General features: G+C 41.3%; 1 protein-coding gene across 1 annotated transcript in view; it reads left to right on the top strand.

The window, feature by feature from the left end:
- EVC (EvC ciliary complex subunit 1) overlaps positions 1–13769 on the top strand; it is a 111063-nt gene that overhangs the window by 71897 nt on the left and 25397 nt on the right. The window contains exon 14 of the mRNA XM_004383580.1: positions 12443–12552. Within this exon, the coding sequence (XP_004383637.1) occupies positions 12443–12552 (110 nt within the window). The remainder of the gene's footprint in view (positions 1–12442; positions 12553–13769) is intronic.

Raw genomic sequence — 13769 nt, 5'->3', positions numbered from 1 at the left:
CCTTCCCTCTCTCTCTATATATATAAACTCATTGCCGTCAAGTGGATCCGGACATATAGTGACCCTAAACGACAGAGTAGAACTGCCCCATAGGGTTTCCAAGGAGCAGCTGGTGGTTTCGAACTTCCGACCTTTTGGTTAGTGGCCGAGCTCTTAAGCCACCACACCACCAGGGCTCCACAATAAAAGAGGAAAAAAAAAAATCTAGCAAAGCATGTTATTTACAATGATGGAAGTGAATAGTCAACAAAATGACGACAGAAAAGGATGTGATTCAAAGAGAAAAGGACTCGGTCGGGAGGAGTTGCCCACATGGCGACTGGATTTTCAGTGAGAGTCTATCTGATGGTTGAAACCATGTAGATGTGCGGTAGACAGAATAATGTTCCCCCAGAGATGTCCACATCCTACTCCTGGAAACCAGTGACTGTGTTACCTTATACAGCAAAGGGGACTTTGCAGGTGTGATTAAGGATTCTGAGATTTTTTTCTGGATTATCCAGTGGTCCCAGTGTAATCACAAGGGTCCTTGTAAGGGGAAGGGTCAAAGTCAGAGGAGGCCACATGATGATGGAAGCAGAGGTTGGAGTGATGTGACCACGAGCCAAGGAATGCAGGTGGAAAAGGCGAGAAAACCGGTTCTCCCCCAGAGCCTCTAGGAAGAAAGCAGCTGTGCTGACACCTTGATTTTAGCCCCGTCGGGCCCTTTTCAGGAAGAACCAGTCCCTGGAGAGGGACTTCATGCTCGGGAAAGTAGAGTGTCAGCGAAAAAGAGGAAGACCCTCAATGAGATGGATTGACACAGTGGCTGCAACGATGGGCTCAAGCATAACAATTGTGAGGATGGTGCAGGACCAGGCAGCGTTTTATTCTGTTGTACATAGATAGGGTCGCTATGAGTCGGGACCAACTCAGCAGCACCTAACACACACGCAGATGGGAAAAGGTATTCACGTTAGTATGCTTCAGGGGAGAAAGACCTGGCCATCTGCTCCTGTAAAGATCGTAGCCTAGAGAACCTTATAGGGCAGTTCTACTCTGTTACGTGGGGCCGCTGTGACTCAGCATTGATTCTGTTGCACCTAACAACAACCACATTTTGGACTTCTGACCTCTAGAACTGCAAGATAGTAACTTTGCATTGTTTTAAACCACTAAGTTTGTGGTAATGGGTTACAACAGCAGTGTTATTTTTGGGTGCTGTGGAGTTGATTCTGACTCATAGCGACTCCATGTGACAGTAGAACTGCCCCACAGGGGTTCCTAGGTTGTAATGTTTATGGGAGCAGATCACCAGGTCTTTCTCCCACGGAGCCATTGGGTGGGTACAAACTGCCAGCCTTTTGGCTAGCAGCTGAGCGCTTAATTATTGTGCCACCAGGGTTCCTTATAGCAACAATAGGAAATACAATATACATTAATTTTATTTTTAAAAAATTAAATACTGTAAAAGAAAAAATTTTCCAAATGTGACAGATACCAAAACTGCCTGGGTTTCCTTTCTCTGAGCTGTCCTCCAGTCTACCCGCTACTCCCCGCGAGTGGCCATCCAGTCACCTCCCACTCATGACAACACCACGTGTGTCAGAATAGAACTCCTCTGTAGCATTTTCTTGTCTGTATTGCTTATGGAAGCAGATCACCAGGCATTTCTTCCATGGCACCACTGCATGGATTTGAACTGCCAACCTTTAGGTTAGTAGCCAAGCGCAGAGCATTTGTGCCACTCATTGACCTGGCTGTAAAACTCACATGCTCAGATCCTGGTATCCCTTACAGCTAGCAATGGCTGAGTGGACAGTCCTGGCCTGTGAGATGAGGCGTAGAATCTTGTCCAAGAACTACCAAGTGTTGCTGGGAGGAAATCTCCTCCTCATCCTTGCCTCTTCTTCCTACCTGCACAAGCCTTCTTTTGACTTTGAGGCTTCATCTGACCGAGAGCAGAGGCTGATGTGCAGAGGATGGTGGAGGAGAGAGGTGGACAGCTCCCCGGATCACATGGCCGAGATGCTTTATCAGACCGGACAGCCCACTCCTAGATGCCCATTATGAGAAACAACCTCTGTTTCTTTCTTTCTCTTTTCCTTCCTTTTTTTTTTTTCTTATTGTGGTGAAAACATACACAGCAAAACATACACCAATTCAACAACGTCTACGGGTACAATTCGGGGACATTGATCACACTCTTCAAGTTGTGCAGCCATTCTCGCTATCATTTTCCAAATTATCCCCCCACCATTAACAGAAACATAAATTCACTGCTCCCTAAGCTAAAGCTCCCCCTGCCCCCCTTGCTGCCACTCCTGATAACCACTGATAGTCTTTGGCTGCTATGTATTTGCTATAGAGCCTGGTGCCACAACAGTCAAGCGCTCTGCTGCTAACCCAAAGGTTGGCGGTTTGAACTCTCCCAGCAGCTCCATGGGAGAAAAGACCTGGCTCTGCTCCTGTAAAGATTACAACCTAGACCGCTTCTGTCCAGAGATGGGATGAGACGGCAGAGAGGGTCAGGAGCTGGTTGAACGGACGCGGGAAATGCAGGGTGGGAAGGAGGAGTGTGCTGTCACAGTATAGGGAGAGCAATTAGGGTCACATAACGATGTATGTATAAATTTTTGTATGAGAGACTAACTTGAATTATAAACTTAAAGTACAACAATAAAATTAAAAAATAAAAAAGATTACAGCCTACAAAACCCTATGGGGAGGTTCTCCTCTGTCACATGGGGTCGCTATGAGTCAGAATCAACTCGACAACACCCCGTGACAGCAGCAGAAAGTACAAAGGAGGCAGAGGAAAGTTCTTTGCAAACACAAGGCCAGTCAGAGCCATGGGGACAGGAACATGGCCTGGTTTCCTGCTTGTCCCAGTTAGGAGACCACCTTCTCATTCGGCTCTGTCCCCTGTAAGCTTCACCATGTTCCCCTGTCACAGGTAACGTGTGCATCACCTGCATTTGACTGTAAGTTCATTGAGGACAGCAACCCTGCTTTTCTATATTTGTTATTGCTGTCAACTGCTGTGGAGTCCACCCCTGACTCACGGCAGCCCCATGCACAACAGAATAAATCCCTGCCCGGTCCCATGCCATACCTGTGATTGGCTGCAGCTCAGACCATTGTGATCCACAGACTTTTCACTGGCTGATTTTCAGAAGTAGATCACCAGGCCTTTCCTCCTAGCCTGTCTTAGTCTGCAAGATCTGCTGAAACCTGTTCAGCATTACAGGAACACACAAATCACCACTGACAGATGGGTGGTCGCTGTGCATGAGGTGCATGGGCTGGGAATGGAACATGGGCCTCCCTCACGGGAGACGAGAATTTTACCACTAAACCACCAATTTGACCTCTTTCATATTTACATTTCCTTATTCAAAGCCCAGTGCCTGGGCTATGAGAAATACTCAGGTCCCCGGAAGACGTGGCCTCCGGACTTTCTGTCGGCCCAAAACTAAAACCATTCCCGAGGCCAACTCTTCAGACAAAGATTAGACTGGACTATGGGATGTAAAATGATACTCACGAAGAGTGTGCTTCTTAGCTCAAGTAGATACATGAGACTAAATGGGCAGCTTCTGTCCGGAGCTGAGATGAGAAGGCAGAGAGGGTCAGGAGCTGGCTGAATGGACACGGGAAATCCAGGTGGAAAGGAGGAGTGTGCTGTCACAGTATAGGGAGAGCAGTTAGGGTCACATAGCAATGTATGTATAAATTCTTGTGTAAGAGACTAACTTGAATTGTAAACTTTTACTTAAAGCACAACAATTTAAAAAAAAAAAAAACCCTCAGGGAAAAAAAAAAAAACCCCTCAGGAGAACTCTGCAGCATTTCCAGCAAGAGTAATGCAGCTTTAGAAATAATCACTCGTAGTGACCCTGTAGGACAGAGTAGAACTGCCCCATATGGTTTCCAGGGAGTGGCTGTTGGATTTGAACCTCCTGTCTTTCGGTTAGCAGCCGAGCTCTTAACCACTGTGCCACCAGCTAGCCAGAAATTATTAGAGTCTTTGACCCTTTTTTCTTCCAAGTGGTCTAAATGAAGCAAATTCATCCAATTCACACCGAGCCCTGGGCCCAGTTAATTTCCCCAGGCCGGTGAATTCACAGTCTCTGGGTCCGGGACCTGGCAGCGTGGTTTAGAAAGCTCCCCAGGGGCATCTAATGTGTCTCTGGTGTGGATCACCAAGTGGGTATGAGGGCCTTTTAGAGGCAGCTGTGGTTTTGTAGGAAGGCCTCTCACCTTGGAAGACAAAGTCCTGTGTTTGGGCCAGAGGCCAGAGCAAGAGCATTAACGGGATGAGTGGCTTCAGCTGGATAGAGACCTCTGCAACTATGATTTTGTACAACTTGCTAAATGTCTCGGAACCCCCCTGCTTCTGCGTCTGAAAAATAGGGATGGAGGGAGCCAGCAGGGCTTCTGTGGGATAATGCACGTTCAGACCTTTCACATGGTGTCCTTCTGATAACTTCATGGTTTAGATTTCCTGCTTGACAATGAAGAAATCCATAATTTGATTTCTGATAAATGAATAGCAGAAACCCTGACTCATCTAAAACTCTCTGCTTACGATTCGTCAATTATTTAGGCAAACGTCAGACTATACATAGCTTCTGTTTTTTATGGTTATTTACTTATAGTGTGTGTATATGGGTGTGAATTTTCCTTGACTTGTGGGGAACCTTTTCAAGAGGAGTTTGGCATGCAAGAAGCAAGCAGAAGAGGTACTGACCTCATCAACTAATTAAATAAGCTGACCTCAGACTTTTCTCAAGGTGTGTGTCATAATCCTTTTACAGATTGATTGCTAAATTGCTTTAAATTACCACAAGATATGTAGAGACCCATGTTCTCTTACACTTACCATGTTTCCTCACTGATGGAAAAATGAGAAATGAACTTTCTGTGGTTCAGATGAATATTTAGTTATGAGAAGAAAAACACCAATAAACCTATTCGCGGTAAGTCAAAAGCACACCCATCCTACTAATTGCCTTTCCCAAGAGATTTTCTGCACCAAAAATCAAAAACCAAAGCCATTACCATCAAGTCGATTCTGACTCATGGCAACCCAAAAAGATGCTCCATAGGGTTTTCTTGGCTGTTATCTTTACCGGAAGCAGATGTCAAGCCTTTTACACAACGGACCTTGTTAATGTCATATCCTGTTTCTTGGAGAAGTTGCTAGGAATTCTGGAAATTATCAATTGTATGATTACAACAAGTCTTAAAATGGTGTTTCTCAAAATGTGATCAATTGTAATGACGGTTGCTGGGCTTCTCTCCAGCCTGCTTGTGGTTGGCAGAATAATGGTTCCTCAAAGATGTCTATATCGTAATTCCAAGAACTTGTGAATATGTTACCTTACATGGCAAAGGTATCTCTTGGCAGGTGTGATTAAGTTAAAGATCCTGAGATGGAGAATCTTATCTGTTTTGTTCACTGATAGATTCCAAGTACCTAGAACAGTGCCTGACACATAATAAAAGCACAGCAAATATTTATTGAATGAATTGTTCGATGCATTGCTGAATGTGTGATCTTGAGCAAATTACTTAGCCTCTCTGTGCCTTAGTTTCCTCATCTGTAGGATGGGGATAATTATAGTATTGACTTAATAATGTTTTTAGGATGATTGAGATAATGCAAGTAAAAGATTTACAGCAATATCCAAAAAAAAAAAAAAAAAAGCCCCATTGCCATCCAGTTGATTCCAACTCATGGTAACCTCCTGTGTTACAGAGTAGAACTGTTCCATAGGGTTTTCTTGGCAGTAATCTTTACAGAAGCAGATTGCCAGGCCTTTCTTCTGCAGTGCCACTGGGTGGGTTCAAACTGTCAACCTTTAGGTTAGTAGTCGAGCACAAATGCCTAAAAACCAAACCTGTTGCCATCGAGTCAATTCCAGCTCATAGCGACCCTATAGGACAGAGTAGAACTGCCCCATAGGGTTTCCAAGGAATGCCTGGTGGATTCAAACTGCTGACCTTTTGGTTAGCAGCCGTAGCTCTTAACCACCACACCACCAGAGTTTCTACACAAATACCTAGCATGTAGTAAATGCTAGACATATACCCACCCTCCAACCTTTTTATCAATTCTGACATGAACCCTCCCTCCCACAGCACTGTTTCTCTACTGGGTTCGATAATTCTTTGCAATGGCCATGCAGAACTCACAGACCATACTTACAGTTAAGTGGTTTATTAAGGAAGTAATAGGGCACAACTCAGGATCAGGATCAGGAAGCATGTAGGCAAAGTCCCCCTTCTTCACTGCAGGACAGCTCTCTTGGCCATGCGGTTCTCTCCTCTCTCTTTCTCTCTCAGGACAGGCCTCCATAACCCTGACACAAAAAAGCAGACAAAGATACCACAAGAAAAGAAAGCTGTAGGCCAGTATCTCTTATGAATATAGTTGCAAAAATCCTCAACAAAATACTAGTAAACAGAATCCAACAGCATATTAAAAGACTCATACACCATAACCAAGTGGGCTTTATTCCAGGAATGCAGAGATGGTTCAATCTTAGAAAATCCATCAGTGTAGTAGATCACATCAATAGAACAAAGATAAAGAACCACATGATAATCTCTGTGAATGCAGAAAAAGGATTTGATAAAACCCAACACCGTTTCTTGATGAAAACTCTAAAGAAGATTGGAATAGAAGGGAAATTCCTCAGTAGGATTCAGAACATATGTGAAAAGCCAACAGCCAACATTATAATGGAGAAAGACTGAAAGCTTTCTCCTTGAAATCAGAACAAGACAAGGGTGCCTACTCTCACCACTTCTATTCATATTATATTAGAAGTCCTTGCCAGAACAGTAAGGCAAGAAAAAGAAATAAGAAGTATCCAGATTGGAAAAGAAGAAGTAAAATTATCTCTATTCACAGATGATATGATCTTATATATAGAAAATCCCAAAGAGTCCACAAGAAAACTTGTAGAACTAATAGAGAAATTTAGCAATGTTATAGGGTACAAGGTCAACAAACAAAAATCAGCTGGGTTTCTATCCACCAGCAATAAGAAATCTGAAAGTGAAATTAGGGAAACAATTCCACTTACAGCCTAAGAGAATAAAATACCTAGGAGGAAATCTAACCAGGCACGTGAAGGATTTATACAATGAAAACTATAAAACACTGTTGAAAGAGATTAAAGGAGACTTAAATAAATGGAAAGATGTTCCATGTTCACGGATTGGAAGACTTAACATTGTTAAATGGCAGTACTACCCAAAGAGATCTATAGATTCAATGCAATACCGATCAAAATTCCAACAGCCTTCTTTACAGAAACAGAAAAACCAATCCTCAACTTCATATGGAAAGACAAGAGGCCCTGCATAGCTAAAGCAATGTTGAAAGAGAAGAACAAAGTAGAAAGACTCACACTTACTGATTTTAAAACATAATATACAGCTACAGTAATCAAAATAGCCTGGTACTGGTATAACAATAGGCACATAGACCAATGGAATAGAATTTAGAATCCAGAAATAAACTCACATATCTGTGGTCACCTGGTTTTTGACAAGGGTGCTAAATCCATTCCATGGGGGAAAGAAGAGTCTCTTCAATAAATGGTGTTGGGAAAATTGGTTTTTCTACATGCAGAGAAATAAGACAGGATCTATGCCTCACATCGTACACAAAAACAAATTCTAAGTGGATTAAGAACCTAAATGTGCATAAACTAAAACCATAAAATTCTTAGAAGAAAATGCAGTGGCCACACTGTCAGCCCTAGCTTTTAACATGGATTATCCAATACAATAACAAAAGCACAAACAGCAAAAGACAAAATAAATAAATGGGACCTCATAAAAATTAAAAACTTGTTCATCAAAAGACTTTACCAAAAGAATGAAAAGACAAGCTATGGACTGAGAGTATATCTTCGGAAACCATATATCCAATAAGACTCTAATAACCAGTACGTAAAACTTAGACAACTTAACAACAAAAAGACAAATAACCCAGTCATAAAATGGGCAAAGGACTTTAATAGACATTTCACCAAAGTGGACATTCAGCTGGCCACCAAATGCATGAAAAGATGCTCAGCGTCATTAGCCATCAGAGAGATTCAAATCAAAACCACAATGAGATACCATTTCACTCCCACTAAGATGGCTAAGATAAAAAAATAGTAATAATAACAGATGTTGATGAGGATGTGGGGGAATTGGAACGTTTATCCATTGCTGGTGGGAAAGCAAAGTGGTACAGCTGTTGTGGAAAACAGTGTGGCAGTTCCTCAAAAACTAAAAATAGAACTATCATATGACCCAGCAATTCCACTCCTAGGTATATACCCAAAAGGCTCGAAAGCAGAGACTCAGAGACCTGAACACCAATGTTCACTGCAGCACTATTCGCAATAGCCAAAAGGTGGAACATCCTAAATGCCCATCAGCAGATGAATGGATAAACAAAATGTGGTACATACACACAATGAATGCTACTGAGCCAGTAGAAGAAATGAAGTCTTGATACATGCTACAGTATGAATGGAGCTTGAAGACATTATGCTGAGTGAAATAAATCAATCACAAAAGAACAAATATGATCTCATTTGTATAAAAAGACACGAAAGGGCAAATATACAGAAACCAAAGTTTATTAATGGTTACCAGGGGCAGGAGGCAGGGGAAAAGGGGGTTGGGGGAGGTGGTTAATGGTGATGGAAAAATTGCATTGATTAAGGGTAGGGTTGCACAGCCGATTATTGTAATTGTCAATAAGTTGTACACCTATAAAAAGTTGAATTGGCAAAAGGTGTGTGATAGATATATTTACAACAACACAGAAAACAGAGTAGCTGCTGAGGCTGCTTATGTACAGCCAAAAGATTTGGTTCCTTGGTTTGGAGGTTTAAGGTCATGGTTTCATGGGACATCTCAGTTTACTGGCCTAATAACCTGTTTAGTGTTTCTGTTCTATCTCCTAATTTGTTGCCTAGTGCCTGGAGTCCTAAAAGCTTGCAAGCGGTCATCCAAGCCACAACAATTGGTCTCTATTCACTTGGAACAACAGAGGAAGAAAGAGACGGCAATGGGAGAAAGATACGGAACGTGTGGCTAATTCTCTCCATGAAGAACTGCCTCCTTTGCCACGAGACCAGAAGACCTGGGTGGTGCCTGACTACTATTATTGAACATTTTGATCAAAGATCCCATAGAAGAATCCTAATCAAAAGAGGGGAAATGCAGAACAGAATTTCAAATTCTCATGGATGCCAGACTTTCTGGAGCCGTGGAGGGTGGATGAACCCCTGAAACTATTGCCCTGAGATAATCTTTAAACCTTAAACCAAAAATATCCTCTGAAATATTCTTAAAACCAACCAGTAGTTTAGCTTAACTAGGAGAAAATGAATGCCTTGAGCATTATGCTCTTTTAAGAACTATCTGTATGGGATCAGATTGACAACAGCAACTCAGAAGATTAGATAGGAACCTTAGAGGGCAGTGAATTTATATTAATGGGGGAGGAACAACTCAGAAAAAGAGGGTGAGAATGGTTACACAACTCGAGCAATGTAATCAATGTCACCGTCTTAGCCATCTAGTGCTGCTCTAACAGAAGTAGCACAAGTGGATGGCTTTCACAAAAAGTTCATTCTCTCACAGTCCAGTAGGCTACAAGTCCAAATTCAAGGCATCAGCTCCAAGGGAAAGCTTTCTCTGTCAGCTCTGGAGGAAGGTCCGTGTCATCAATCTTTCCTTGGTCTGGGAGCTTCTCTGCACAGGAACCTCAGGTCCAAAGGACACACTCTGCTCCCAGCACTGCTTTCTTGGTGATATGAGGTTCCCATGTGCCTCTGCTTTTATATCTCAAAAGAGATTGCCTTAAGACACTATCCAATCTTGTATAGCTCATCAGTATAACTGCCGCTAATCCATTTTATTAGATCATAGTGATTGAATTTACAACACATAAGGAAATCACATCAGATTACAAAATGGTACACAATTATACTATACTGAGAATCATGGCCCAGACAAGTTGACAGATGTTTTGGGGGGGACACAATTCAATCCGTGACAGTCACTAAATAGTACATGTAGACACTGTTGAATTGGTGTATGTTTTGCTGTGTATATTCTCAACAAAAACAACAGAATAAATAAAATTATATTTAAAAAGAGAGAGCTCAGCAAGTTTGCTGATTACAAAAATAAATATCCCAAACCACTAGATTTCCTACTTACCAGCAACACCCCGTGATAACATAAATAAAGATCCTCTGCAGAGTAAAAACTATAGGGTGCCTAAGAATAAATCTGACCAAAGTATACAACAGCTTAACGGAGAAGATTATAAAACTTACTGAAAGCATAAAGGATGATTTGAATAGGGAAAAATACCACATTCTTGATGGGAAAATTCAATTTTGAAAAGATGGCAGTTCTCTCCAAATCTATAAATTCAATCTAATTACAATAAAATCCAAAAAAGGTTTTTTGCTAAGTTTAACAAACTTACCCTAAAATTCATATGAAAGGAAAGACAACCAAGAATAGCCAAGATGGTTTTGAACAAGAGAATAAGGGAGAGCTTGCCTTACCACCTATGCAGTTTTGTTATAAAGTGTATCAATGACAACAGTGTGTATTGGTGCAGAAATAAACAGACAGATCAATAAAATAAAATAGAGAGGCTGGAAATACATGCGTGATATATCGAAACTATGTAAGACAGAGGTGGCAGTAAAGCCCACTAAGAAAATGATAACTAATTCAGTAAACTGTGTTGGGACCATTAGTTATCCAGAGAAAATGGGATCCCTTCCTCCCACCATAAACAATACGTTTTAGATGCCTTAAGATCTAAAGGTAAATAGCAATATTTTTAAATGCTTAAAAGAAAATTTAGGAGAAAATGTTAATGAAATCAGAGTAGAAAAGGAATTTGGAGAATAATGAAATCAGGGTAAGAAAAAAGTTTTTTTTTTTTTTTTTTAAACAAGACACAGAAGAATTCTGAATAGGGACACAGAGCTTCTGTTAAGGATGATGGCCAAATTTGGAAATGGATAAGGGTGATGATTGAATGACATGATGAACATAAGTTAATGTCACTGAACTGTATTTGTGAAGAATGTTGGAATGGCAGATGTTTTGCTACATATATATTTACTGCAATAAAAAAAATTTTTTTTTAATTGTGCATTCAGTGAAAGTTTACAGAGCAAATTAGATTCCCATTCGATAGTTTGTACTTGAAGTGTTTCATGGCCTTGGTTTCATTTCCCACAATGTGTCAGCACTCTCCCCATTTCTGCCCTGGTTTTCCCATTTCCTTTTGTCCTGATTTTCTACCTGTTCCTGCCTTCTCATCTTTGCCTTTGGGCAAATATTGCCCTTTTGATCTCATATAACTGATTGTTCTAATGAGCGCATTACTCTTGGGTGTATATTTTATGGGCTTGTCTATTGTTTGGCTGGAAGGAGGTCTTTGGGAATGGCTTCAATTCCAGGTCAGAAGGGTGTCTTAGGGCCATAATCTTGGGGATTCCTCCATTCTCTGTCAGACCAGTAAGTCTGGTCTTTTTTGTAAATTTGATTTTTCATTCTACATTTTTCTGCCTCTCCCTCTGGGACCCTCTGTTGTAATCCCAGTCATAGTGATTAATAGTTGTAGCCGGGCACCATCTAATTCTTCTGGTCTCAGGGGGAAAAAAAATTTTTAATTGTGCTTTAGATGAAAGTTTACAGCTCAAGTTAATTTCTTATACAAAAATTTATACACATATTGTTATGTGACATTAGTTGCAACCCCCCCAATGTGATAGCACACTCCCCCTTTCCATCTCAGGTTTCTTGTGTCCATTCAGCCAGTTCCTGTCCCTTCCTGCCTTCTCATCCAGCCTCCGGACAGGAGCCCCCCGTTTGATCTCGTGTATCTGCTTGAACTAAGAAGCACACTCTTCATGAGTATTATTTTATGTTTTATAGTCCAGTCTAATCTTTGTCTGAAGAGTGGCCTTCAGGAATGGTTTTAGTTCTGGGTTAACGCAGTATCTGGGGGCCATGGCTTAGGGGGTTCCTCCAATCTCAGACCATTAAGTCTGGTCTTTTTATGTGAATTTGAGTTCTGCTCTGTACTTTTCTCTGGCTCCGTCAGGGACTTTCTGTTATGTTCCCTGTCAGGGTGGTCACTGATGGTAGCTGGGCACCATTTAGTTCTTCTGGTCTCAGGCTGATAGAGTCTCTGGTTTACGTGGCCCTTTTGTCTCTTGGGCTAATATTTTCCTTGTGTCTTTGGTATTCTTTGCTCCAAAGTGGGTTGGGACCAATTGATGTAAAAAAATAATTTTTTAAAAACAGAAAGAAAGAAATAAAAGGATGAATCCAACAAAGCAATGGTTGAGAAAAATGAGCTTTAGTGGATTAACCAAGTGTGCACTCTGTCCCTGGTGTCTAGCTGTGGATGGAAGAGCAGGCATTGTCCACTGTGCTACAGACACACTTGCGAGAAGACCACGAGAGCATCATCCATGGGGTCTTGAACCGCCTCAGCGGCCTCAGCGAAGAGTGAGTACAGCTTCCTGAAGTTCCCGTATGATGATACTCCATTCTAGTCTTGGTGTCCTTACCTATAAGGTAGACACGTTAACCACCACTTTCCTTCCTCACAGTGCGGACAAACCAAATTTTAAGTACAAATGTGCAGTAGAGTGGTAGTAGAATGCTGTGGTTAAAAGCTCACATTTGGAGTCAGACTTAATCTGAGCAAATTACTTAACATTTCTTAGCCTCAATTTCCTCATCTATGAAGTGGGGATAGTAATTCCTTCCTCCAATTATACATATATTAGACTTTTTCACTTTGGTCCGAATGTCCCTTACATGCTGTTTTGTATTTTTATTCTTTTGTTCTCTGTGCCTCAGGATGGGTATTTTCTTTTGACCTTTTATCTTAGTCATCTAGTGCTGTTACAACAGAAATAGCACAAGTGGATGGCTTTAACAAAGAGAAATTTATTCTGTCACAGCCTAGGAGGCTAGAAGTCTGAATTCAGCGTGCTAGCTTCAAGGGAAAGCTTTCTCTCTCTGTCAGCTCTGGGGGAAGGTCCTTATTATCAATCTTCCCCTGGTTGAGGAACTTCTCTTCACAGGGACCCTGGGTCCAAAGGACCTGCTCTTCTCCTGGCTCTTGTTTCTTGGTGGTATGAGGTCCCCATGTCTCTCTCTTCACTTCTGTCTTTTATATCTCGAAAGAGATTGACTTAAGACACAACCTAATCTTGTAGATTGAGTCCTGCCTCATTAACGTAACTGCCTCTAATCCTGCCTCATTAACATCGTAGAGGTAGGATTTACAACACATAGGAAAATCACATCAGATGATAAAATGGTAGACAATCACACAGTGCTGGGAATCATGGCCTAGCCAAGTTAACACACATTTTGGGGGGTACACAATTCAATCCATGACACCTATCTTCCAGTTCATTCTCTCTCTCATCAACTATGTCTCATCTGCTATTAAACTCATCTACTGAGTTCTGAAGTTATTGTGTTTTTGTTTCTAGAATTTCCATTAGATTATTTTCATAATTTCTAGTTACCTGCTGAAATTCTTCATCTTGTCAGTTAATTTTCTTGAACATACTAATCATAATTATTTTCAAGTTCATGTCTGATTCTTCCAATATCTGATATTTTAATGGTATGTTTTTGCTGTCTTTTTTCTATTGATTTTTGGGCCATTCGTATCTGTTTACATGTCTGATTTTTTTTTTTTTTTT

The sequence above is a fragment of the Trichechus manatus genome, unplaced genomic scaffold (genome assembly GCF_000243295.1).
Source record: "Trichechus manatus latirostris isolate Lorelei unplaced genomic scaffold, TriManLat1.0 scaffold00111, whole genome shotgun sequence".
NCBI classification, from domain to species: Eukaryota; Metazoa; Chordata; class Mammalia; order Sirenia; family Trichechidae; genus Trichechus; species Trichechus manatus.
The sequence above is the reverse complement of the archived record's forward strand: the minus strand, read 5'-3'. Positions and strand labels throughout refer to the sequence as shown.